Source organism: Bos mutus, chromosome 4, assembly GCF_027580195.1.
Source record: "Bos mutus isolate GX-2022 chromosome 4, NWIPB_WYAK_1.1, whole genome shotgun sequence".
Classification (NCBI taxonomy): domain Eukaryota; kingdom Metazoa; phylum Chordata; class Mammalia; order Artiodactyla; family Bovidae; genus Bos; species Bos mutus.
In genome coordinates, this window is record NC_091620.1 from 47,786,294 (window position 1) to 47,814,097 (window position 27,804).

The 27,804-nt window shown below is 40.8% G+C and overlaps 1 protein-coding gene across 5 annotated transcripts in view; it reads left to right on the plus strand.

Moving 5' to 3' along the window:
* The first annotated feature begins 12,416 nt into the window (after nucleotides 1–12,416).
* The window catches only part of PALS2 (protein associated with LIN7 2, MAGUK p55 family member), a 135,056-nt gene continuing 119,668 nt past the window's right edge, over nucleotides 12,417–27,804 (plus strand). Inside the window, exon 1 of one of the 5 annotated variants that reach the window (XM_070369442.1) lies at nucleotides 12,417–12,546. Coding sequence is in view for 2 of the 5 variants with exons in the window: in XM_070369438.1 (XP_070225539.1) it covers nucleotides 12,936–13,182 (247 nt within the window). In the remaining 3 variants the exon portion in view is untranslated. Of the gene's footprint in view, nucleotides 12,557–12,643; nucleotides 13,183–27,804 lie in introns of those variants that run through there. The other 4 variants (XM_070369440.1, XM_070369441.1, XM_070369438.1 and 1 more) reach the window with 4 other exon arrangements.

The window sequence follows — 27,804 nt, forward strand, 5'->3', positions numbered from 1 at the left end:
CACCAGCTCCTGGAGTTTACTCAAACTCATGTCCATTGAGTCAGTGTTGCCATCCAACCACCTCATCCGCTATCGTCCCCTTCTCCTCCTGCCTTCAATCTTTCCCAGCATCGGGGTCTTTTCAAATGAGTCAGCTCTTTGCATCAAGTGGCCAAAGTATTGGAGTTTCAGTTTCAACATCCGTCCCTCCAATGAACACCCAGGACTGATCTTTAGGATGGACTGGTTGGATCTCCTTGCAGTCCAAGGGACTCTCAAGACTCTTCTCCAACACCACAGTTCAAAAGCATCAATTCTTCTGTGCTCAGCTTTCTTTTTAGTCCAACTCTCACATCCATACATGACTACTGGAAAAACCTCCCATAAAGGATATACTATGAAAAACATTGTCATAATCCTGCTAATATTCTTTTAGCATACTAAGATATCATTAAGATGTAAGAAGAGAATGAAAACACATCAAGCCCATAATGATATGCAAATGATATTGATCTAATCAGTCATATTTGCTGTCATAAAGAAGTCCACATGATTACCAAATATTTCACATATTGTATGAACATTATTACAGACTACATCATCATCATTAAACACCCATCTGTGTGAAGCACCCTGCTAGGTACCATGCAAAATGCTTTAATTTAAATAAGTACAATTTCTATACTTTGAGAATAAAGTTCACTCAAATAATCCTCTCTTTTAAAAGATTCTTGATACTTTTAAAGTATTAAAGAATAACTTAAGCAACTAGATCCTATTCTATTGACACTTTCATTAATTTTCATAAATTATCAAGTATATAAGGTAAATCCTAAAGAACATGGATTCAACTAAGCTTACATTTGTCATTTATTAATTGAAACTAGATCTGATTATTTATATTCATACTGATTTTTGTATAGTCTTTATATATGAGGACTTTATATATGAGTCATTATATATATGAAAGACTTTGTCATGGCTTTCAATTTTGTTTCTAAATTTATCATTTGATTTTCAACTTATTTTATGGCATCTTTTTCTCCAAATAATGTCATGCAGTCACAATTTTAAGTCTTTTGATACAGTTTCTGTCTTGGTGTAATGATGTACTTTCTTTTCATTCCTTGTATGGTTTATCTTTTAGATTTAAATCTTCAATTCATCTGGAATTTATTTTTGGAAGGTATTTTTTAAATGTTTTGCCAGTTCACCATTTTTTCAAATTATATCCATTATTATAAGTAATATCTTTTGCCTTCCCAAATTTCCATACATACATGGATCTGTTTCATGACTCTTTGTTCCATTATTCTAGCTACCTATTCTTTCTCCAGTACTGCATATTTAAATTACTATGATCTTACATTTTAGTTTCTGATATGGCATATTTTTGTTGCTAACAAATAGGAAATGCTCTTTTTAAATTTTCTAGTTTGTTATTATGTCTATGGAAAAGCAATTGCATTTCATAAGTTTTGATTCGATTTGACTGTCTTTCAAGTCTTTCCTTTTATTTCTCTCTGCTGTTTTAGTTGATTGTCTTTGGTCATTTAGAGAGACAATTTCATCTTCTGTAAATAATGATCACTTTGTCTCTCTCTTATGTTAATATCAGATCTCTTTTCTTTCTTTTCCTACCTCACTGGCTAGAACTTCCAGATAAATGTTTGACAATAGTAGATACAATGGAAACTTGGTCTTCTTTGAAAGGAAAGATAATCTAATTAAGAGTATTCTTAGCTCATAATTATGCACTAAAGATATTTAGCAAGTGGCCATTTGCTCATCTACAACTGTTGTGAAAATAAAGCAGTCATAAAACTCTCTAATGCATAATAATCTCTTCCTGAGCAAACACCTGTACCAGGCATTCTACACATTTAATTCATAGTCCTTAAAAGATCCTGTAAGGTAGTGCTATTACACCACTTTGCAGATGAGGAAAGTTCTCATCTACTGAATAATATACCCAAGGTTACCCAATTCAAAAGTAGTGAATTCAGAAATATAAACTAGAGCTTTTGATTCTAAGTTCTTCCTTTGTATCATACTATCACATTACATGGATTCCCTTGTGGCTCAGCTGGTAAAGAATCCTCCTGCAAGGTGGGAGATATGGGTTCGATCCCTGGGTTGGGAAGATCCCTGGAGAAGGGAAAGGCTACCCACTCCAGTATTCTGGCCTAGAGAATTCCATGGATGAGTACGTGGGGTCACAAAGAGTCGGACAAGCCTTTCCTGTGTTACCTGGTGGGTTTTCTAAAGGTGGACTCTGAGGTAGTTCTGTGTGCTCAGTTCAGCAGGTACACTTGGATGAACACATGTGAAAGGAAGGCCAAGGTAGCCAGACTTAGCAGGGGGAGAAATCCAGGTAGGATGCAGGCCTGAATAACAGCCTCAAATGACCCCGCAGTGTGTCTGGAGCTAAAATGGCCTCTCAGACTTGTTACATGGGCTGAAGTGGCTGGGCCTTTACATGTTCCTGCTCCACGAGTCGTTTAAGGTGGACCAATCTGTGAAGGGCTTGGGGCACATCTTTGGGCTTTCTGCAGCTGACTTCATCCCGAGAGGGCTAACAGCTGGAGGCTTTCTTCTGCCAGCTGTCCTGCAGAAAAATCTTTCATACGTAAGCTGGGTCAACAAGTCTTTCCTTAAGAGTATATCTGGGGAGTGTATCTCTGCATCCATCAAGTTCTCTAAGAAAGCTAAAGTTAACCAACAATGAGAAAAAAAAAAAACTAGAATAATACTTTTAAATGTGCTGCTGTAGATAAGTGATATGTTATATTTTTTAAGTGTTTCATTTACTCTTAATGCTGTTCTTTCCCAATAGGGAAGTGGATTTACACTTAGTGAGGCTGAGTAGATGCTTTCTGTTCCTTTTTTATGTGGTAAGTACTTGTGCTACCAAACTATCATCAGTGCAATGTGTTAATAGCTAAATAATGACCGTGTACCACTAAATGAGTGAAAGAAATCTTTTTCTGTATTTTTTAAAATTTATTTATTTTAATTGGAGGATAATTACTTTACAATATTGTGGTGGTTTCTGCCATACATCAACATGAATCAGCCATGGGTGCACACGTGTCCCCCTATCTTGAACCCCCCTTGCACTTCTCTCCCCACCTCTCCCATCCATCCTTCTGGAGTGTTCAACAGCACTGGCTTTGAGTGCCCTGCTTCATGCATCAAACTTGCACTGGTCAACTATTTTACATATGGTAACATACATGTTTCAATGCTATTCTCTCAAATCATCCCACCCTCACCTTCTCCCACATAGTCCAAAAGTCTGTTCTTTACATCTGTGTCTCTTTTGCTGCCTTGCATATAGAATCATTGTTACTGTCTTTCTAAATTCCAGATATATGTGTTAGTATACTGTGTTGCTGTTTCTCTTTCTGGCTTACTTCACTCTGTATAATAGGCTCCAGTTTCATCCACCTCATTAGAACTGATTCAAATGTGTTTTTTTAAATAGCTGAGTAATGTTCCATTGTGTATATGTACCACAACTTCCTTATGCATTCATCTGCCAAAGGACATCTAGGTTGCTTCCATGTCCCAGCTATTGTAAACAGTGATGCAATGAACATTGGGGTACATGTGTCTCTTTCAATTCTGGTTTCCTCAGTGTATAACGCCCAGCAGTGGGATTGCTGGATCATATGGAAGTTCTATTTCCAGTTTTTTAAGGAATCCCCACACTGTTCTCAATAGTGGCTGTACCAGTTTGCATTCCCACCAATAGTTTAAGACGGTTCCCTTTTCTCCACACCCTCTCCAGCATTTATTGTTTGTAGACATTTTGATGGCAGCCATTCTGATCTGCATGACATGATACCTCATTGTGCTTTTGATTTGCATTTCTCTAATAATGAGTGATGTTGAGCATCTTTTCATGTGTTTATTAGCCATCTGTACGTCTTCTTTGGAGAAATGTCTTTTTAGTTTTTTGGTCTGCTTTTTGATTGGGTTGTTTGTTTTTCTGGTATTGAACTGCATAAGGTGCTTGTATATTTTGGAGATTAATTCTTTGTCAGTTTTGTTTGCTATTATTTTCTCCCATTCTGAAGGCTGTCTTTTCACCTTGCTTATAGTTTCCTTCATTGTGCAAAAGCTTTTAAGTTTAATTAGGTCCCATTTGTTTATTTTTGTTTTTATTTTCATTACTCTAGGAGGTGGGTCCTATAGGATCTTGCTATAATTTATGTCAGAGAGTTTTCTGCCTGTGTTTTCCTCTAAGAATTTTATAGTTTCTGGTCTTACATTTAGATCTTTAATCCATTTTGAGTTTATATTTGTGTATGGTGTTATAAAGTATTCTAGTTTCATTCTTTTACACATGGTTGACCAGTTTTCCCAGCACCACTTGTTAAAAATTCTTTTCTCCATTGTATATTTTTGCAGAAACCCTTTTAAAATGTGTTGTTTATTTTCTATTTCATTTATCACTTTTTTAATTCTTTAAAAGTCTAATTCAGAAAAAAACGTGCACTTTTCTATAATATAGTTCTACTGTAACAAAAACAACAAACATAGCTTTTTCACAAATTCTACTTTGTTAAAACAGGCAGTAACTTTGAAAATCATGGTGATGAATCTGAGTTAAATAACATGTTATGGAGAACCCTTAATTGTGGTGACTTGTACTATAATTCATTCCAGTTGAATTAACCTGAGAGTTACAAAGCACTCTGTGTATGAAGTGTGGGAATGAGCAGGAGTTTTGCACTTGAACTGACTTGAACACTTCATAGTTAGGGAGCCTTGGGCAGATTAATTTAATCTTCACTTGTTTCCTCATTTGTAAAATGGCAATGATAATAATGATTCAAATAGGACATAAAGGACAGAAAACACTGTCTGCCACATAGGCATGCACACAATAGATAGTTGTTATTACTCACTGTTATTACCAAAACAGGATTACCAAAAAGATCTGGTTTTTGAGATTTATAAACAGCTGATGATTGTAAAGAGAAATATAGTGCCCTGTACTTCCTAGCATGAAGATGGCATCATTTTGCTGCTGCTGCTGCTGCTGCTGCTAAGTCGCTTCAGTTGTGTCCGACACTGTGCGACCCCATAGACGGCCGCCCACCAGGCTCCCCCGTCCCTGGGATTCTCCAGGCAAGAACACTGGAGTGGGTTGCCATTTCCTTCTCCAGTGCCTGAAAGTGAAAAGTGAAAGTGAAGTCACACAGTTGTGTCCGACTCTTAGAGACCCGATGGGCTGCAGCCCACCAGGCTCCTCCGTCCATGGGATTTTCCAGGCAAGAGTACTGGAGTGGGGTGCCATTGCCTTCTCCGGGCATCATTTTAGAATGGGCTATTAAGTTCTTGGATTTATTTGTAACACACACACCCCCACCCCCCACCCGACACACCCCCTACACTTAGACCTATTTCCTACTTCATTTTTGTTCCCACTCCCCTGACCATGTTTCATTCATTTATGAAACAAAAACATCTTAGGGGCCTATGCACTCACTTTCTTCACTTGCTTTTGCCCTCAAGTCTGCCCCCCAGTCTTCCAGAGGCACATGGGACTTTGAGTTTCGCCCTTTATTTCTGTACTTAATGACTATCAGACATTCTGTGTCACTCTAATGCCATAAGACTCCTCATGAAGACCTCTGCCCTTCAGGACTTCATGCCTCTCTGCCTATCCAGTGAGCCTAGGATACCATATAAATGCCATATATATTCAGTCTTTACATTTTTTTTCTGTTTTCATATCTTTAAAAATCTACTTTTGATGTCTGAGTATAATGGCCTTTAATTTTTTCACTCATGTATAAATAGGAAAGGTGGAATTTGGAAGCCAATTTTAAATGAGACTCCAAAAGGGTTAATTAGACATAACGGCTGGCTGCTGTTGGGTTCAACTCAAGTAGCTCAATTAGGGTCCCTGACTGAAATCTAATTTCCCTTGGAAGAGCTTCTCAGCTGTAGCTTGTATATTCAAGAGCAAGAGTTCCATTCTAATTAGCAATATTTCTTCCACTTAATTATCTTTAATTTTAGAAGTCCACCATCTAATAACTTTATCTGTTTCAATAAATGAGCCCCTACTATGAGTATTATTGTGCGAAGCATTCCTGTACATAGCACCCTGTATTCTTATCTACAGGCAAGTAGGAAATGAGGCTGGCAGTTGTGGTGTAAAGAGTATTAAGATAAATATTCGAAGACGAATGATGCTATTGTGAAGCAGAATAGGTAAAGGGCTGTAAGAGATAAAATGTTACAAGAATCCAAATGAAAACAGTTGCCTCTGTTTGGAGTGGAGCAGATAAGTTTTAGTGGAAAAGGAGGATGTGAGATGAGCATAAAAGCTTGGATTGGGGCCAGCAGAAATGGGCAAGGCATTCCTGTCAAAACAAAGGGGTGGAAATATAAAGATGCACGATGTGACTGATGTGTAATATCCCCCCATGCAGGTGGGGGTGGGGTAGTCTTGAAAGTCACTGTGAATGACCTGTGAATAGCGTTTCACTGGCAGTGAGGAGGCAAGGATGATGTGACTGACATCTGGCATTCAGGTTCATGTGGGACAGGGCAAGAAGTCTTCCTGGAGGGACAGAGGAAATGAACAAGAGAACCCACTCCCATGAATGACATTGAAAAGGCAAATTTCAAGGGACCTGGGTTCAGGCTGTGTGTGTTAGGGAGATGGTAAAGAAGGCACAAGGGAAACCTGCAGGAGGAATAGTGTAGGGAGGGAGAAGCAAAACATTTTATTTTAGATGTTGTTTAGAACTGTGAATGGATTAACTTGATGGATATATTCAACAGGAAGTTGAAAACATACCTAAAGTGAAAGTGAAATCGCTCAGTTGTGTGTCTGACTCTTTGAGACCCCATGGACTGAATTCTCTAGGCCAGAATACTGGAGTGGGTAGCCTTTCCCTTCTCCAGGGGATTTTCCCAAAGCAGGGATAGAACCCAGGTCTCCCCTATTGCAGGCAGATTCTTTACCAGCTGAGCCACAAGGGAAGCCCAAGAACACTGGAGTGGGTAGCCTATCCCTTCTCTAGGGGATCTTCCTGACCCAGGAATTGAACCAGGGTCTCCTCATTGAAGGCAGATTCTTTACCAACTGAGCTATTAGGGAATCCCTAAAGGGAGTAGAGAACTGTAGATACAGATAGGCAAGCGTTGAAGATAGAGCCTTAAGGGTCGATAGGGCTTCCCTGGTGTCTCAGCAGTAAAGAATCCACCTGCTCTGGCGCTGGAGAAGACTCTTGAGAGTCCCTTGGATTGCAAGGAAATCAAACCAGTCAATCCTAAAGGAAATAGACCCTGAATATTCATTGGAAGGACTGGTGCTGAAGCTGAAGCTCCAATACTTATGGCTACCTGATGTGAAGAGCTGAATCTTTGGAAAAGACCATGATGCTGGGAAAGATTAAAGGCAGGAGAAGAAGAAGAAGACACAGGATGAGATGATTGGATGGCATCAACTGACTCAATGGACATGAGTTTGAGCAAACTCCGGGAGATGGTAAAGGACAGGGAAGCCTGGAGTGCTGTAGTCCATGGGGTTGCAAAGAGTTGGACATGACTGAGCGACTGCACAGCAATAATGGAGGGGATGCAGATTTGATCTCTGGGTCAGGAAGATCCCCTGGAGGAGGAAACGGCAACCCACTTCAGTATTCTTGCCTGCGAAATCCCATGGGGTAACAAAAAGTCAGACATGACATAGCAACTACGCAACAAGTATCGATGAGATTCTTGAGAGAAACAAGAATCACTTCTTTGTCTACACTTTGTCCCTCAAAAATCTCTCCCATTCTTAAGTGAAACATTTTCATTTAGGAAGTGGAGGAGATGACACAGCAAGTTAAGAGGGCAGAGAAAGAATAATCAATGAAGGAGAAGGAAGTCCTGGGGTGTACAGGGAAATAGAAGGAAAGGAGAGGTTTAGGCAGGGGCATGGAGGTTAACTCCTCCAACTCTGCAGAGGAGTTGGATTGCTTGAACATTAAGCAGAAACTCTCCCCATTGTGTCTGCCTAAGACTCTTAATATTGCATTTATCACGTGATCATGTAATTACTTATTATTCTCCACAGTGGCTCAGATGGTAAAGAATCTGCCTACAATGTGGAATACCTGGGTTCACTCCCTGGGTCAGGAAGATCCCCTGGAGAAAGGAATGGCTATCCATCCCAATATTCTTGCCTGGAAAATTTCAAGGATAGAGTCCTTAGGGTTGCAAAGAGTCAGACATGACTGAGTGACTAACACTAACACTGACTACGGGTTGCCTTCTTCTGACATTATTCTCCACCATTGGGTAGGGGTAATTTGGTATTGTTAATTATTTTATTGTCAACATTTACCGCTGTAAATGACTGAATGAATGGACACATGAGTGAAAATGTCAGTTATGCCTCAGTATAGTTTCAATTAAGAGGTGAGTGTGGAAGCCAAATTCCAGTGCCTAAAGTAAATGGTCAGTCAAGCTATGCAAGCTATTTTTACTTTCGTAAGAAACAACAACAAAAAAAAACCAACCCCAAAACATGCAAATTCTTAGAACTGTTGACTTTACTTGCAGTGATAAAAAAAAAAAAAAAAAATGAACTGCCCTGTGTCAGGGAATGTTCTTTCTGGTAGGTAGGAGAAAGTGCTGCTAAGAATAACATTTCTGTTTATTTTGAGATTGTCTGTTGACCTAGTGGGACTTCAGAGAGATTTAGATTACAAGTAAAGCCTCTGACAGATATCTATGAAAGCGAGATTAAAACAATAATACACACAATCAACTGTGGTCCAAGGGCTTGTAAACCATTGCCAGTTGGAATGCTCAGAGAATTGGGAACAGCGATCTTTAGGCAGCCAGGTGAGACTAATCTGGGGAAGCTTTAGGAAGGAGATAAATTTAAGCTGTTTTGAAAGGGGACTATTCTAGTCAATTGGCAAAGAGTCTTATGGCACACGATTAGGTATTTTAATTTGATTACTTGAGGTAATTTGGAGCCACCCCAATATTCTGAAAAGACTTGGTATAAAATGTTTGGAAGATGACTCGTTTCAGTAGTTTTTAACGCTGACTGCATATTAGAATCACCTGGAGAGCTTTGAAAAATCCTGGTGCCCAGACTGTAGGGCAGAACGATTTAACCTAGAGGAGGAACCCAGCCATCAATATTGTTGTTTTTGTCTTTTTTTGATTGTTTAAGTTCTCTGGATGATTTCAGTAAACAGCCCACAGTAAGAGGTACTGCTCTAAGTGTCAGGAAAATTGCAAGCAAGCAAGCAAGAGACTAGAATTAGAAAGGTTAGCAAGGAGGCTGGAAATCGGAATCTGACCTAGCTTTGTGAACAGAGATAAAAGGGGTGAAGCTAAATAAAGTATTCTGGAGGAAAGCTTGGTTGGACTTTGTGGTGCATGTCAGTTGCAATTTTTCACAAAGCTATATTCCCAGAGCATCACCATTCTTAATATGATGGATTAGTTGAAAAACAGGCAGGCAGGACTTGCTTTGCTAAGATTTGGGGCTATTAGCAAAATTCTCAATTTCTGAAGCACCAAAGCCACTCAGAAGAGAAAAAAAAAATCATATTGAAAGTATAGAAGCTTTTGTTTATATTTGAAGCAGGAAATAAAGCCAATGATGGATGGTCTGGAATTAGGAATCAAAATTCAGACTTTAAATTGATTTACAGTTAGGAGAGATACTGGGCTGGCAAAATTATGATCCTTTTACAGTAACCTTGAAGAAAATGAAAAGCCAAACCATTAAGAGAATTCCTCATCATTTTCAAGCATAACATTCCCTTTCCTGGAATAAAGAATTTGTAACAGGTATGGGAAATGGATGGGTTTTGTCTCAGAAATGATGACCTCTTAGAAAGGTGAGCTGGAAAGCAATAATGAGAATTCCAATGTTCATATTAAATCACTTTAAATTTATTCCAGCATGTCCCATTTTCAAAGTTTAGGGGAAGGGCAGAATGTCATATGTGGCACTACTATTTATAAAAATTAGTGTTTCATAGTAATATATCATATTTGATAAAATAGGCGCTGGAAAAGAACTTCCCCTGCCAAGAGTATCCTGAAGGAAAGCAATCGAAGGCAAATGTAGAGCAAAACCATTTTCCTGGCTCCAAGGATGAGGCTGAGACTTACAGGCATGATAAGCCTCAATGTAATAGCTGTCATTATATAGTGAAAAGACTTGGAATTATAAATGAAAGATAATTGTTCCTGTATTGCTGCTTCCATGAACTGGGTTCCTGGTACATGCAGCGATAAGAGAGTTAGGCAGGACTGGTCCCAGATGTAAGTCAGGGAAGACTACATTTGTGACTTGAGGGGTAGAGACTCCTGTCTCCCTCCAGAAAACTTGGTCAGTGAATGTCATCCTATTTTCGGGAGTGGGGTGTGGAGTAGGAAGTTAGTACATTGCTTCCCGAAGACCCTGGAGAAAATATAAGTGTACTATAAGGGATGAGGAACACAGCAGAAATTACATTCTTCACCTCTTCCTCAGAGGAACTCAGGGCACTCCCTGGGTAGGATGAGGTTGAAGGTCAAAAGGAAGAAGAGAATCAGAGTTGGCCAGTCTGGGTAAGGTGCTGCAAGAATGAGCCACTGGGTATCTTCCTAGGGGACGCTTATGGATCTAGTAAGCAAGGAGGCAGAAAAAGAAGACCTGAAAGTTCTGTTGATTCTCTGAGAAAAGAAACCCCATTCTTTCCTTCTGCATCCTTACATCACTCTTGGGCCCAGGGCACCTTCTATTTCATTTCATCTTGCTGACCACAAGGGAGGGAGGCTCCACCTGTGCCCAGAGTTACTCTGTATCCCTTAGTACATTCAGGTGTCCTCAAATGCTTCCAATTTCCCTTCCTCAGGGTTGCTGTTCCAGGAAAGAAGGTTCTAAATTAATAGTCTAAAAACTCCCCCTGCATGTTGGTTTGCAAAATTAATGATCCTTATGAAAAAGTAAATTAATCTTTGATGCTTGGTTGAGGCTAAGAGAAAAATCACTGTTTGGGGGACTGGGCCTTCTTAATACCCCTCATCCAAAGCATTCTCTCTCTCTCCCTTCTGGACTAACCACACTCACAGAGATTGGGAGGGAGGGGTGGACAACACAGCTTGAAAGTCCATCTCTGAATCCACAGGGCCGTGTTGCAAACATTTATCAAATGCCTGTTTGCGCAGTTCAGTGCAACTGTGCCCAAGAGGAGCCAGGAAAGACTGCAGGGAGGAAGCCCCCTGATGTGATGTTCCTCCCTTGCTAAGTTTTACTTGCACTTTCTACATACACAGTTTGAAAAGACTGCAGTAAACATTTTGTAAAATGTAAATACCATGATCACGGTTTCTTCAGTTTCAGGAGGAACGCAACAGCTTTGCCAAAAGCCCCCATCACAGGTTCCAGGGTTCACAGATCTCTCGGGATTAGATAGATATTAAAGGAATTGGAAGTTCTGATTGCCTCGCTGTGTTTTTCTAAACCGAGCCTCTGCTGCACTGCGTTGCTCAGTTCAACTGAAAAATTAAATCTGCACTCCTGTCAAAATGTGTCATCTGCACACCCGGACACTTATCCCAGTTCATCATGCTTTCTGCGGAGTCGAGGTGGAAAGAATGCTGCAGCTCCCACTTGCGAGGCCTGGGAAGACCAGGTGTTTGGGAGGATCCGAACAACTGTTGTCCTCGGGAGTGTCCTGCGGAGCCGACCGGGAATTCCACGGGAACCTCGGTGCTAGGAAAATAGCTAGTGTCCGTCCGTTTCCTCGGATGTGAATCACCCTGGTTGGGCTGGGAGAATATGAAGGACCTCGTCAGCGCTGTAGAACCTGCCAAATACACATCAGAACCAGGGGCGTGTGTGTGAAGGGGGAGGAGGCAGAGTCTCCGGAGGCTTTTCTTCGAGGTCTATTTATCCTTTGTGCCCCACGGCTGGTGGGTTCTTTGAATGTAAACTCTTGGAAAGGGCCGGGGGAGCCTCTTCCACGCTCGGGGGAGTATCTTGCTCGTCTGTAAATGCTGAATGACAGCGGCAATTTCGGCCCGGAAGGGCCGGTGCGGATTGGGTCTGGTGACCCTCTCGCAGGCGCGGCTCGGGGCCAGGACCGGGGACACCATGGAGAGGCCGCGGAGCACGGGCGGCGCATCGGGCCCGGGCGCAGTCTGCTGGCGCTCGGAGGGGGCCCCACCTGGTCGCGGAGCCTCGGCCGGAGAGGCGGGGCCCGGCTTCCCGGAGGCGGCGGCGCCTCCTCGAGCCCGAGCGCGCGCTCCCCGGCCTCCGGCGCACGCGCGAGGCCGGGAGGGAGCGCGCCCCGGCGGCGGCGGCGGGAGGAGGAGGGCGGCCGAGGGGAGCCTAGCCGCGCGCGCGGAGGTGGCGGCGGCGGCGGCGACCTGAGCCGGGTGGAGTGGAGAGCGAGGGAGGGGGCGGAGGGAGAGGGAGGCGGAGGGGAGTGAGAGCCGCATTTCCAGTTCCCAACTACGAGCCGCGAGTTTGTAGATGGGGCTGCTCCGTGGCGCCTGCGGCTGAGAAAGAGCAGCGGCGGCGCGGAGGAAGCCGAGGTGCGAGTCGGTGAGTTGCCGGGGCCCCCACGTCACTCGGGTAACGGTCTCGCCGCGCGCCGGGCCGGCCCGGGGGGGGGGCGCCCTGTTGCTGGTGGCTTCGCGCCACGCGGGGACCCCGCCCCGCCCCCTCAGCACCTGGGCTTGGGCGGGCGACGAGGGTTGCTCCGCTCGGCCGGCGCGGAAGGGGCGCGCTCTGCCGGGCCCCTGGCTCCTGGGTTGCTGGCGGGCGGGCGGAGCGCGGCAACGTGTCTGGCCCATGCCGCCGCGCCCCGCTCTCGCCACGCGCTCCGCGGCGCGGCCCGGGCGGAGGCAGGGCTGGGGCTGGGGGCGCGGGGCCCCCTCCGGCCGCCGGCACCCTCTGCGGCGGGAGTGACGTTAAGACTTGAATGGAGAGCCGTGCTGGGGGCGGTTGTGGCCGTGACAGACACCTTCGGGGGTCGGTCCTCAGCGCGGGCGGTTCCGCCGGCCTCTCGCTGCCTCCCAAGCTCCGAGTTCTTGGGGGAGGAGGCTTTGGGCAAGTACTGCTGCCACTTCCGAGGCACGAGACTCCAGTTGTTTGGCCAGAGTGGTTGTGGGCCGAGCACACGCTGCTCCGGAGGCGTTTGCGGCTGAGGCAGTGCTTTCCGATTCTGGGTACGTTGGTCTGGAACCAAAAAGGTTCCTTTTTTTTGCGGGGGGGGTGGTGCTTTTTTGGGCGAGGTGGAGGGCCAGGAGGGAGCCGATGGTCGGTGTGATGACAGGATGGGGATTGGTTGATGGGTGTTTTTTGCAGAAGGACTTTTTAACACTTTCTTGGGAGTTTCGTCTCAATTTCCTCAGCTCCTGAGGTTACAGCTGGAGATTCCATCCATTCAACTTCCATCAGCTGGGGCACGTTAAGAGGGGTCGGGGGTAGGAGAGGAAGGTAATTGAAGGCTGATGGGGAAGCTCAGAAAATTCACCGCATTACTTACAAACAGCTGGTTTAAGGTCAAGCTAGCCACGTTTTACTCCCCTTCCATGCCTTTGGGGATGGTTGAAATTTTACTTGATGCTTTCTCAATTGGTCGTCTTGTTATATGGCTCGGAACATTTGAGGTGCGTTAAAATGCTCTTCAGTTGGCGTATGATTTAGCAGCCATTTCTTCCCGTGAAATCTTTCGAATGGTCGTTCGGAAACTTCTGTTCGTCGGCTGTTTTAGGTAAGGTAACACGCTGGTACCAATGCGGAGATAGTTGCGGTACGTTGGTGAAACGACGGACCTCAAGGTAGAATTGTATCAGGCCTGATTATAGTCAAGTCTTCTGAGGCCTGATTACAGTAAACAAAGAACTTTTGGGGGTTGTGTCATTTTGAGGTCATCTGTATCTGAAATCTGTCATATATTTAAATTCATGTTTTAAGTATACGTTGGCACAGTGTGTTACTTTTTAAGGTCTATGCTGCTTTTAGTTTAGACTAGGGTTACATAATATACAAGTGGTAGCATTTATAATGGTTCTGTTTTTGTCCTGTAGAGATTGCACACTAAATATGAAAAAACATTCTGGGATGTGTTTGTCCTTTTCTAATTGATGCTGCTCAAGTCCTTTTCCACTTGGAATTTCAAAATGAATTTTTTTCTTTCTTTACTGGAAAGAAACTGGAACGCTGGAAAAATTGGGGGCTTATGCAAGTCTGGTAGCTCTATATAAGACAGAATCATTTTCTGTTGTTCTGTAGGCCAACTGTTGGATTTTTTCTTGACGAATCATATTTTTCTTAAACATTCGTGGGAGCAGTTTGCATTTTTCTTGAGTCCCATTTCAGGCTGAAATTGTTCCAGAAGACTACACAGCCTGGTACTCTAGCTTCTTCCCCCACTCTCTCTCTCAAGCTTGGGATAACCAAGAAAATCATAATTGAGAGGCTCCGTATATGTTATTTGTGCTCTGTTTTGAAAATTGAAGTTGTATGAGTATTTACTACCCCTTTATAGAGTTTACCATTTAATAATGGATGATGAGCAGAAGACAACCGAGATTTTAATTAAATACCCTTCACATTTTTGACATCCAAACTTTGTTGAAAGTGAGTGATAGCATATTTTTGCTGAGAGTTACAAATAATACAGGGTAAAATACTAAGAAAATAAATACTAAAATGGGCAAGAGAACCCATTTGTACTTTTTGTGTCACTTGCTGTATTATAAATTACCTAGTTAGGTGGCTTTATAAAAAGAGTATCTTGCAAGTTAGACTTAGGTTTTTAGCACTGGTAATAATTTTCTTTACAAGATGATTCATTTGGTAAGTGACTGAAATTTGTATCAGAACTTCACTTCAGGTAGATGTGGTTGACTTGCAATGGATGTCCTGATATTTATTTCAGGAGGGATGAACACCTCCCCATTAGATAAAATAGTTGGCTATTTGAGGATATCACTAAATTATTCCTTAAAAAAAGAATGTACTGAGAAAAAACAACCTATAGGTTCTTTCCTTCCAAAAATAGTGTTCACATTTATGAATAATATAAGAGCAGAAAAGCATATGAGGTCTCTCTACAGATATTGTGATAGCATTGAATTAAAGATTTTATTTCTTCTCTGTAGGTACCAGATTCTGCATATATTGTTTTTGGTCAGTCTTAGAGAAGCTGCAATGATTTTCTCTCTTCCACTTATTTGTATGTGACCACTGGGGGGAGACTTCACAATTTAGGTTGATGGTATCCCTCTCTCTACACTGCTGCTAATCATTCCTGGGCACTTTGCCCAACTACTGGAAATGTGTTGAGGAAGATGCACTTAGAATCGAGTCCTGATCAAGGTGTCTAAATGACTTTTATTTCTTTAACTCACACCACACTCAAAAAGTACCTCTCTTTATAAATTGTGTTTTAAACAGTTTACTTTTGGGTCTGTGTTACATGGGCTAGCTAAACATCTAACGGTGAAAGAAGAGATTCATGAATACATTAGAGCTTTCAAAGATCTGACTTTACTGATATTAATCTTAGAAGCAGTGCAGGCTTAATTACTTGCTTTGTGTACATAGGAATTAGTTGTCTGGAAAAGTCTGGAGAGAATATCACTCTTCTTTGAGGTGTACAGTATCCAAACCTCTTTAAACTGGTTGGTCTCTTATTTTAAAAAGCTTTCAGAGGGAGAGAGATTGAAGCATCCTTTGTGCCTAATTTCACCACACGGGGGAAGTTTCTCCTTTATCACAGTGATAGAGATAAGACCAAAACTCACAACTTTGTTGACCATTAAGTTGAAGCTATTCTCAAGAGGTACAATAAAGTCAGGAAAAACTCTAGTTTCCAGTCTTCTCTTCTGACAGTATTTAACTTTATTAGTGTCCAATTCAGTAATAACTCAACAAAGGACATTATTTTTATAGTAGTTTATAAAGAACTTAAATTCTTCATAAGATCTTGATTGTAGCAGATTTATTCACTGTATAATGAGTAGGATAGAATTTGAAGTAGTTTCTATCACCTTTCCTAGTTTCTTCATTTTTACAATGGCTTCACTTTTTTTTTTTTCTTAAAAAATTTCATAAGTACAATAAGAGATATTTTCTGCTGAAGAAATGCAGATTCCTGGCCAACCTCAACATTGTGTTTACTACTTGGGGAATAATTTCTAATGGTCTGCAAAGCAAAATGAGAAAGACAATGTAGTGAGTTTTTCATAAAGCTCAAGTTACTTTCAAATCCTTTCCTCTGCCTACTAGTTCCTATAATGGTCTGATTCCTACTTACTTTACTGACTTACAGCTTTTTCTCTTAGATCGGTTGCTCCTTTACCACTTCTGTAGCATTCTCCCTTGTTCACTGTTTTCCATCTACCCAAGGCGTGTATGCTCTGTTACGTCTGACTCGTTGTGACCTCATGGACTGTAGTCCACTAGGCTCCTCTGTCCATGGAATTTTCCAAGCAAGAATACTAGAGGAGGTTGTCATTTCTTTTCTCCAGAGGATCTTCCTCACTGAGGAATCGAACCTGAGTCTCTTTTGTCTCCTGCACTGGCAGACAGATTCTTTACCACTGCTGTGCTTGGGAAGCCCGTATTCCATCTGCATGGCCCTTCTTTTTTCTGCTCAGAAATGCCATGGCTTGTTCCTGACTTAGGTCTGTTCCCTTTGCCTGGAATTGCCTTGAAACATGACACAATGGCTCCTTTTCATCATTTCAGGTTTCAGTTCAATAACTTCTTTTTCAGTTCAGTTGCTTTCTCAGATAAGCATTACTGTGGAACCACCCTGTCATAATGACACCATCCTCATTTCCCCTTATCCCATTACTTTTTTCTTTTTTTGCAGATTGTTTATCATATCTGACTTTGTTTTTTATATTATTTTGTTATCTGTATGCTCTCATTAGAATGCAAGCCCCATTAGAACAGTGATTTTTATCTCTTTTGTCTTAACAGTATATTTCAAGAACTTAGACTAGTTCCTGGCACACAGCTGTCATTAAATATATATATCCCTTTTAAAAAATCTGAGGTTCTATTCCTCCTGAGGCTTTGGTGTTAAAGTGTTCCTTTATGAAATGATTTGAGTCAGTGATAGTTGTAGTAAGATAGTTGTAGTAAGTAGGCCACTTTTGGCTGTAAGTTATAGAAATCCATTCTGACTGGTATTGGTATGAACAAAAAGTGAGATTTACTGTAAAGATTGATGCAGGAGTGTCTAAAGGAATGCCAGGGTTGGGACTCTGGAACTCCAGTGCCAGCGGAACACACTTCATCTCTTCTGTTTACTCTTCCCCGTGCGTTTGTTTCATGTTTTCTAATGCTGTGGAGGACCACTTCCTAGTCCTCTTAATAGAAGATATGGCCTCCAGCGGCTCCTAAAATTTCCCTGTTTCTGGGCCCAGAAGGAAATAGATTTCTCTAGCACCCAAACACATGGGGAAACAGTGAGAAACTTAATTCTGGGTTGGGGGGGGGGCTCCAAAATCACTGCAGATGGTGACTGCAGTCATGAAATTAAAAGACGCTTGCTCCTTGGAAGAAAAGCTGTGCCCAACCTAGACAGCATATTAAAAAGCAGAGATATTACTTTGCCAACAGAGGTCCATCTAGTCAAAGCTATGTTTTCCAGTGGTCATGTATGGATGTGAGAGTTGTACCATAAAGAAAGCTGAGCGCCGAAGAATTGATGCTTTTGAACTGTGGTGTTGAAGAAGACTCTTGAGAGTCCCTTGGACAACAAGGAGATCCAACCAGTCCATCCTAAAGGAAATCAGTCCTGAATATTCATTGGAAGGACTGATGCTGAAGCTAAAACTCCAATACTTTGGCCACCTGATGTGAAGAACTGACTCATTTGAAAAGACCCCAATGCTGGGAAAGATTGAAGGAGAGAGGAGAAGGGGATGACAGAGGATGAGATGGTTGGATGGCATCACGGACTCAATGGACATGAATTTGAGTACACTCCAGGAGTTGGTGATGGACAGGGAAGCCTGGTGTACTGCAGTCCATGGGGTCACAAAGAGTCAGACACGACTGAGCGGCTGAACTGAACTGATGCATGAATTGCTGTAGGTATTATGGGAGAGGAAAGAACTTATCTGAACACTAACTTGTATTGCTTTATTTTATTTTTCTTTAATCATGAAATAAGCCCAAGCTAGGCAATGGCACCCCACTCCAGTACTCTTGCCTGGAAAATCCCATGGACGGAGGAGCCTGGTAGGCTGCTGTCCATGGGGTGACAAAGAGTCAGACGCGACTGAGCGACTTCACTTTCACTTTTCACTTTCATGCATTGGAGAAGAATATGGCAACCCACTCCAGTGTTCTTGCCTGGAGAATCCCGGGCACAGGGGAGCCTGGTGGGCTGCCGCCTATGGGGTCACACAGAGTCGGACACGACTGAAGCGACTTAGCAGCAGCAGGCTAAAGCCAGCAAAATCTCTGCCCATTTCCCCTACAAGACACACACAGGAGATTGCTTTTAGGATCATAATTGCCCTCTCAGATCACCTCTTCATCCTCCCTAGTACTGGTGAAGTTTGTTTCTACATCAGTGAGGTTTCCATTAACTTTGTATCTTTTCAGAGACTTGTACTTTGTTAGCTACTTAGTAATTCTCAAGGAAAGATTGAACTGAATAATGCTTAGCTTAAGAGCTTTTTATAACTATTTCATAATTTTACGTTTTTGGAAATAATTTGTAAAAAAAAATGATTTAGAATTTCACTTAATATATATACGTAGAATTTTATTACAATAAATGGCCATAGAACACTTTTGTAAATTATTTATATAGTGTATTAATGGAACTCTACTTTTACATGGTTCCTTTGCTCTATAAAATATTTTTAGATCTTTATTGTGTTGGAGAAATGTGGAAAGAGGAGGGTAGGCAACTGAAATGCCTGGAACTTTTCTAGAAAATTTCATGAGAAACTGTGAGGAAGGTGACTGAGTAGATCAGGGGGCCATATGCTTAGGAAAGGAAAAGAGTGAAGAAGTTACAGAAAGTCTCATGGAACCTGGAGGGGCTACATCTTAGGAGGAGTTTTAACCATAGGAGGAGTTTTAACCATGGAAAATGCTGTTAATGTAGTTGAATGCATACTTTGAGAATACGTTATATACTTTATGACACTTTAATTCTGTAGGTCTTCTGCCATGAGTTGACTCTGATACAGGGGTTCTCTACCTAAGTGGCTGTCAGAATCCTTTCGAGATACGTCTAACCAAAGGATTCTAGTTTAGTATGTCTGGTATGGAGCCAGAGCGTGTTTATATTTTCAGAATCCCCAAGAGTCAATATTTATAAAATAATCCACTTTATAGAGTATTCTCTTCAACAACCAAATCAATCAACATAGCTTTTAGGGTCCTTTAGTTTAGGTAACTAACCTCAGAAGGGCTTTCCTGATGCCTCAGATGGAAGAGAATCTGCTTGTAATGTGGAAGACCCAGGTTTGATCCCCAGGTTGGGAAGATCCCCTGGAGAAGGAAATGGCAACCCACGCCAGTATTCTTGCCTGGAGAATTCCATGGACAGATGCTACAGTCCATGGGGTCACAAAGAGTCAGACATGACTGAGTGATGTAACACACATACACCCTCACAAAGTCTGTGGTCTCTACTTTGGCCAGATTGGTAGCTCTGTAAACATCTGACTGATTTCCATTGCTCTCCCCACTTTCATTGTTTCCCCTTCTTTGACTACTTGTTTCTTCTGCTCAAAAATGTTGAAGCTTGCCTCCCCCAAGAAGCTGTCTTGGCTGGTCTCATCCACGGTTTATCTTTACAGTACAGGACAGATTATAGCACAACATTGACACAGCTGGTAAATACACATCCTAAGAGGGGCTGATTCGTGTGTTTTCACTGTTAAGTCTTGTGCATGTATTCCCATTTTACTGTTTGAACATCCTTAGTTTTTCCTTTTGCTACCAAGAATTTGAAGCTTATACATAGCTGGCTGAATATCGATAATGGCATCAACAGTATTTTTGAATGCTTACTATGTTTCAGGAACTTTGCTGAGTGTTCAACACATTATCTCTTTTGCTCATCAGCAGTTTTTTAAAAATCAAATTAAAACCCTTATATGATTGTGCTAGTTTCCTGTGGCTGCTGTAACAAATTGCCACCAACTTGGTGGCTTAAAAACAAAAGTTTATTCTCTCACAGTTTTGGAGGCCAGGTGTCTGAAGTCAGTATCAGAGGGCCAAAATCAGGGTGCTCCCTCCAAAGGCTCAAGAAGAGACTATGTTCCTTGCTTCTTCCACAGTTTGGTGCCTGACAGAATTCCTTGACTTGTCGTTGCATCACTCCAGTCTTCAAAGGCAGAATTTCACATCTCCCTCAGCTCTCTTCTTCTCATCACCTTTTCCTTTGTGTGAGCAAAAAAGAGAGAAACCTCTTATTGCCTCTCTCTTATAAGGACACGTATGATGGCATTTGAGCTCCCCTTTGCTCCAGAATAATCTCCCTGTCACAGGATCCTTAATCACATCTGCAAAGACCCCTTTTCCAAATAATGTATCATTCACTGGTTCCAAGGATTAAGACATGGGTGTTTTTTAGGGGACCATTATTCAACCTACCACTTTGATCATTCAGAGGAGGACTGGTAAAAGTCTTTTTCTCCATCCTCATTCCTCTCTGCATCAGCATTTCTTATTCAGAGACGGTTTTGCTGCCCTCTCCTCACTCTCTCGGGGACATCTGGCTGTCGTAACTGGGAGGGGGTTGCTGTTGGCATCTGTCAGAGGCCAGGGATGATGCTGCAAACAGTGCACAGGGTGGGCCATCCCTGAGTTATCCAGCCCGAATGTCCTAGTGCTGGGGCTGAAAAACCTGGTCCTATTTATACGTAACTATTACAAATAGTTTCCTGGACATCATTCCTGAAAAAAAATCTTATATTAGCTAGCACATGAGTAAAGCCCTCTGATATGATTTGATTATGTCTGGTGGTAGTTTTTGGTTAAGTGAAGAGTCATAATAAATGACTCACATATACCTTAAATAACATTTTCACTTTCAAAATACAAATACACATGCACACACTAACATTTTCTTTGAGTGTGTATCTTTTGAGTGGAGCTCTGGGTCAATATTCTTATAGAAACTTGCTCTGGCTTTGGAGAAAGAACTTAAAAGTTTGTGGAGGAATCTGAGTGTAGGATCTTTGTAGTGTTTTATGACTCCTCGATTGTTTATAGTTGACTTACACTTAATTATACAGCAATTTGGATTTTTTTGTATTATTGTTTTGTCACTTGCTTTCTTTGGATCTCTCTAAAGCATTCAATTTGGCTTTCATATAAAGAACAATATGACTCTGGTGGTCTTGTATCAAATATATATATATATAGTGTGTGTATATAAAAAGAAATCTTTGTTTTGTACAGAAAAGAATTGCTCTAATATATTGCAAATACTTCTTCCAGTTGTAGCTCACTTAAGTAGTTTCTCATGTGACATAGAGCTAATTTCATAGTTACTTTCAGATTTTTGGAAGTTTTGGAAAATTTTGTTTTAATACTGTAATAACTTTATAAATTATATAATATTGCATAAATACTTTATTGCTATTCATATTAATGCTTGATTTACTTTTCATTAACTGCAACAAATATTATTTGGTGTTTTGCTTACTAACAAAATATTTTCAGTTTCTTATGTAGTTAAATAGCACAATTTCTTGAAACTGGGTATTTTATTATTTTCTTACTCAGCAAGTGAGTTAGGGATGTGGATTGTAATTCCAGTTTTTGTAACTTCCATCTCTTTTACTTTGTCCAGGACACAGAGCTCTCTGTGTGGTACAAATAATAAGCTTGCTGGCAGATCCTGGTATTATTGTTGAACTTGATATATTGATACTTCATCTCTAAAATAGGGGTTGTAATACTTACATTGTAGGGTTGGTGTAAGGTTTTAATTGGATAATAAATACAAAGTGTCTAGCACTCAGTCTGGGACAGTCAGTAAATGTCAGTATCCTTTCCTTCTCTTACTGTTTGGTACAGTGTTAAATGTTCAGTGGATATTTGTTGAATAAACATATTTTCAGTTGCCTTAGCTTGATTCATTTTTTCACATTTTTCTTTCCAGCATAAGAACTATGTCTTACTTAATAAATATTTTTTATAAGAATTTTGCTTTTAAAGTAGTCCAATAAGGTATGTGCTATTAACTAAAGTTACTAAGTCTTATTTTTATATGACATTTCAGTGTGTTTACAAAGGCAAGTTAAATATTAGGTGGAAAGATGACTATGTGACCTCAAAGATTCCTTCAGGCATGATCTAAAATTTTTATAAAATTCACACAATCCTGAATTTTCTTTCTTCTTTGCCCCTAAAATCTAAAGAAGTAAGTAGTGTTTGAAAATATAGCATTTAGTTGGGAATGAAGACAATAATCATACTTGTTATATGTTCATAATGGTTCCTTACCATATTATAGGAATTCTTTAGTCTTTGGGATGAGTGTCACTGTCTTCAAGTGGATTTGTCTTTTTATTTTACCTAGAAAATATATATATATATATATATCTACATATAATGAAATGTTTAAGGGAAGTTTCATTTTATGTAAAGTTATTTGCCTTTTTACTCATCTATTAAATATCCTTCTACCTGAGATTTTGGTATACTTGGGTAGTATACTGAGTAACTTAGGTAGCTGAGTTAAAAGAAATTTAATTCATTTAAGTTGCTTATTGTAGAAATTAAATGATAGTCATGCATGATTTTGTATAAGTTGATTCAGGTATTTTCTGTTTTAAACTGCTAATTGTCATTTGTAATCGGGGATAAATGAAAAAAATTAAACCACATTTTTTAAGAAGGTCGGAACACTGTGAGGCAAATGGGCAAAGCCATCAATCACAGCTGCCCTCGCCACCCTTAGCACTGGGTTCTTGAAAACCCCAAGGCAGAGATACCTTCCCTGAAGGAATTTAAACTGTTACAGGAGATGTCAGGCCAAGGAGTCAGATTGTGAGTGAACCCTTAAGAAATCTTAGAAGCTTTAATGTCCTCCCAATTAAAGCATTAGCTATATCAGCATTTTATGCAGTTTTGAAATATCAGGTATTAGTTTCCCCTACTTTCTTCAAAGAAATGTTTCAGGATTTCCAGTCTTGGGGTTGGGAAGCAATTTTTAGTGTATCTTATTCAGAGCCTTTCTTATTTTCACTTAAAGGTTACTAACTGTTGTTGTAGAGATAGCGTAACTTGAATATTTGAGATTAAAAAATAAGCTTTTAGTAACCTTTATTTGACTTGCTCGCTATAGCCAAGTGGGTATTTATAGTTCCTTTCCAGCTCTGGTAACTTCATGCCAGTTCACGTCAGAATGTGACACAGTGGAACACTGATGTGGCTGCTGGTCCTTCCTTTCTCACCTTTGTTCTCTCCTTCCCAACACACTGTGATTCTAGATCGAAGGCTGGAGATGTGTTTTGTCTGTTTCTATCTCTTTTAGCAGGGCCCTGCAAATATCTTCTACTCCTACTCTGCCATCTCTTTATTTCTCTTCTATCTTCCAAACCTGCAGTTCCCTCTTTCCCAAAAGTATCTCCAGAAACAGCAACTTAGAATTGGTTTACACTCTAGAAATGTTTACCAGAAGGAAATCCATGAATATGTGTATATACTGGAATTTCATATAGTAAAAAAGAGGGAAGAAACAGTCTTTGTATCCCCTCAGCCAAGCATTGGCCCATGAGCTTAGGCAATTCTTAGCATTTATTATTGAACAAATTAGGAAACTTCAGAAGTTGGCACGTAAGTAGTGGTTTATCATGTGCAGCAGACTGTTAGTTCTGAGATAGATTAAGAAAAGAAATTCTTACCTGTAGAGGGGGACTTGCTACTCATTTGATTGGATTAATTTTGAGAAAAGTCCTAAGATGCGTTTAGTTCTAAAACTTTAATTATAAAAAAGCAAGAAGTGGGTCATCAGTTGGTGAGATATTGAATAGCTAAGAAAAAAAGAATATTTTTGGGTGAGGTAACATGAATGAAGGCATTTAGGTGGGAATGAGATGTGTGGTTGTAAGTATAGGAAGTAAAAAGATCAATGTGGTTAGGACAGAGAGTTTGTATTAGAGAATAGAGGAATTCAATTGATTCGATGAAAAGCTCAATTTTTAAAAGAAATGTAAGTATTTCCAGATGGCAGAAAGCCCTATTTTTCTAATGCAGTATTGTCATTAAAATGATGATTTAACGAGCTGTGTGATAGTCTTACAACTGAGTGAATTACAGTGAAGAAAAGGAGAAGCCTTGCAGTGGTAATTTAAAGGTGAAGCAGCGAGAGCTTGGAAGACAGAGGTGGCAGAGAAAATGGAGAGTAAAAGATGAATATATTAATAGTGAAATTGTGAATTCACTTTGGCCAGTTAAATGGAATACAGAGGTATTTTGAAGTTTTCAAGGGATTCCTAGGCCAAGGAAAGTCCCTGGATTTTTCAGAGTTTAGGGATCTTTTCCCAAGATAAGCCCTGTTCTTGTTTTAAAAGTTTCATTTAGTTTCTTATTTTTAAATAAGTTGTTATATTCTTTAGATTTCAGTAGGCTGTTCTCAACCATATTCAACCCTTTTCATTATCAAAGGATAAAAAAGTTCTTTTGAGACCACTTACCTGGATATTAATAAGTCAAATTTATTTGGATTTTCATGGTATACTATTAACTTCAAAGGGAGGATATTTACTGTAATGATAATTGAGGTGCTGGTGGGTGCTGTCATGGAAAAAGAGGGACAGAGGAACTAAAAATTAAGAAAAGGGGAAACTTAGAAAATCAAGACACTGGTAGTAGTGAGGAAGATGATAAAAATATTAAACCAGGAATATTATATTTTAAAAGTGCTCTAGTGCCTGAAAAATATTTCAGTGCTAGAAGTTGTGGGGAAGTATGTGAAGTCAAAAAAGATTTGACTTGCCTTATCAGAGAGCATATATAAAGTATGGTCATAGGTCTTCCTCTCTGACTTTTTTTTTTAATTCACCAAAAAAAAGAAATTGTATAGCAAATACCTCTTACGACCATGCCATGATCATACTTTCTCTGAACGTGAAAGTTGTTCAGTTGTGTCCAACTCTGTGACCTCATGGACTGTTCAGTCCATGGAATTCTCCAGGTCAGAGTACTGGAGTGGGTAGCCTTTCCCTTCTCCAGAGGATCTTCCCGACCTAGAAATCAAACTGCGGTCTCTTGCATTGCAGGTAGATTCTTTACCAACTGAGCTATGAAAGCCAAATTAATATGAGACATTTACTGTGTGATCAAGAAAAGTGAGGTGATTTTGATGGTAGAAGTATCAAACTTTATTAGCTTGATTCACATTGTTTAGAATATACCATTGATGCTTTAAGGGGACAGTTTTTGCCTCCCGCTGGGTATTTGGTAATATCTGAAGATTTTTGGTTGTCACAGTTCAGATGGGGGCTGCTTATTAGCATCTAGTGGGTAGAGCAAGGATGCTACTGAACAATTCATAGGACACCCCCGCCCCCCCATAACAGAGCCCAAAATGCCAATAGTGCCAAGATTGAATAGCCCTGGAGTATGGGAGTAAGCAGTTTTTCCCTGGGCAATTTTAAAGACCTGTATCAATTTATTGTTTCTTTTTTTTGCAAGTCTGATTGTTAATTGTCTTCTGTTAATGTCTTCTTTCTTCCCACAGCTTACAATACACTTGATTGTCACTGTTTTCTTTACTGTGTTCGTATCCTCAGGCTAGGTCTTGGGCTTCCCAGGTGGCACTAGGGACGTCGGTGGCTCAGATGGTAAAGAATCTGCCTGCAGCGTGGGAGACCTGGGTTTGATCCCTGGGTTGGGAAGATCCCCTGGAAAAAGGAATGGCAATTCACTCCAGTATTCTTGCCTAGAGAATTCCATGGACAAGGAACCTGGTGGCTACAGTCTGTGGGGTTGCAAAGAGTCGGACACAACTAAGCGGTTTCACTTTCTTTCCCAGGTGGCGCACTGGTAAAGACTCTGTCTGCCGATACAAGGAGATGCAAGAGATACAGGTTTGATCCTTGGGTTGGGAACATCCCCTGGAGAAAGAAATGGCAATCCCCTCTAGTATTCTTGCCTGGAAAATTCCATGGACAGAGGAGCCTGACAGGCTACAGTCCAAGGAGTCGCAAAGAGTTGGACACAACTGAGCACGTGCATCTTGGGTACTTTGATTAGATGCACTTTGATTTCCAAATTCTGAGGGCCTTTTGATGTAGTTTCTTAAGTACTTTCTTTTGTAAGAATACTTTTTCATGTGCTTCAGGTCCTAGGTCTGGGTTGCACTAGTTCTTGAGTCCAGGTTTTATTCTAGTGATGTTTAAATCTTCTAGTGATGTTTAAATGTTCTCATTTTTTATGCAAGGTTTTTTTTTTAACATTATTTAAAACAGTTATAATCTTTCTTTTGTGTGTGGGTGTGCCCACGCATGCACACGTGCTCAGTTGTTCAGTCTTGTCTGACTCTTTGCGACTTTATAGACCGTAGCCTGCCAGGCTCCTCTGTCCATGGGATTCTCCAGGCAAGAATACTGGAGTGGGTTGCCATGCCCTCCTCCAGGGCGTCTTCTCGACCCAGAGATCAGACCCACATCTCCTGCATTGCAGGCAGATTCTTTACCACTAAGCCACTTGGATATACAAGTTTATTTAAATGAAATACTTGACTCCTGGAAAAGCTGTGTAGGAGTTATTTCTTTTTGAATGATTTTATCCCTGCTTATAGATAGATTGCCATACCTACAACATTACATTTAACAGCTGCATACAAAAAGGTATTTTAAAAGGTATTGTAATTATAATGGCTTTATAATGATAAGTGAAAACATTAAGAACCAATTTTTTCCCTTAACCTACCTCAATTTGATGTTGACTTAAACATATTGATCATTTAGTAAAGTACAAGTGCCATATGCCTGTGTATATACACTGACCCTTGAATGACATGGTAGATGGTGGAGTGGAGGGGCTGGGAATCTGTGGCTAATTTATTGTTGGGCCTCTTACCTAGAGTTCCTTGGTACCTGTGAATTCAACCAACCATAGATTGGGTAGTACTGTAGTATTTACTGTTAAAAAATACCCACGTTTAAGTGGTCCTACACAGTTAAAAGCCCCATTGTTCAAGGGTCAGCTGTCCTAGGTACTCTGTGTATGAAAAGAATAGGGAGGAAAAGCAGAAGTACAGAGCAATTATGTAGTAGTCAGGAGGTGGTGGATCCATATTGTGTTTATGTGTCTATGTGTGTGTGTGTGTTGAAAATTTATCTCTGAGAGGTGAAGTTCTGGAGTAAGTGTAGGTTTGTTTTTTGTTTTTTTGTAGTAAATATTTTCTGTCTACTTCTAGTATGTATCACTTATGTCTTAATCTTCTGTTTTCATCTGTGCAGATGTTTTGTTAATTGGCCTTCCATCAGTCTAAAACTGATCTGCCTCATTGACCTGTTAAAGAGACATTCACTTGTCTATTGAGTGACATATTCTGGAACTGCACAACAGAAACATCTACCCCACTGCTTCAAACATGCATACTTATTGCTTTGAGTCTTGACTCCTTCCTTGGGCGTCTGTCAGCCGTGGAGAGCATTGCAGGCAGCTGCCGCCTCATGAAAGAGGTTTTGGGTCCTCACTGCCTAAGCGCACAGCCAGCATCAATAACTCTGTTTTAATTCAGGAGATGTTTTATCTAAGAAATATTTAAATGCTTGCAGAGACTACTCTTCTGAGTCTAAGAATTCCAGGGTAGTCTGATGCACTGCTTTTATCCT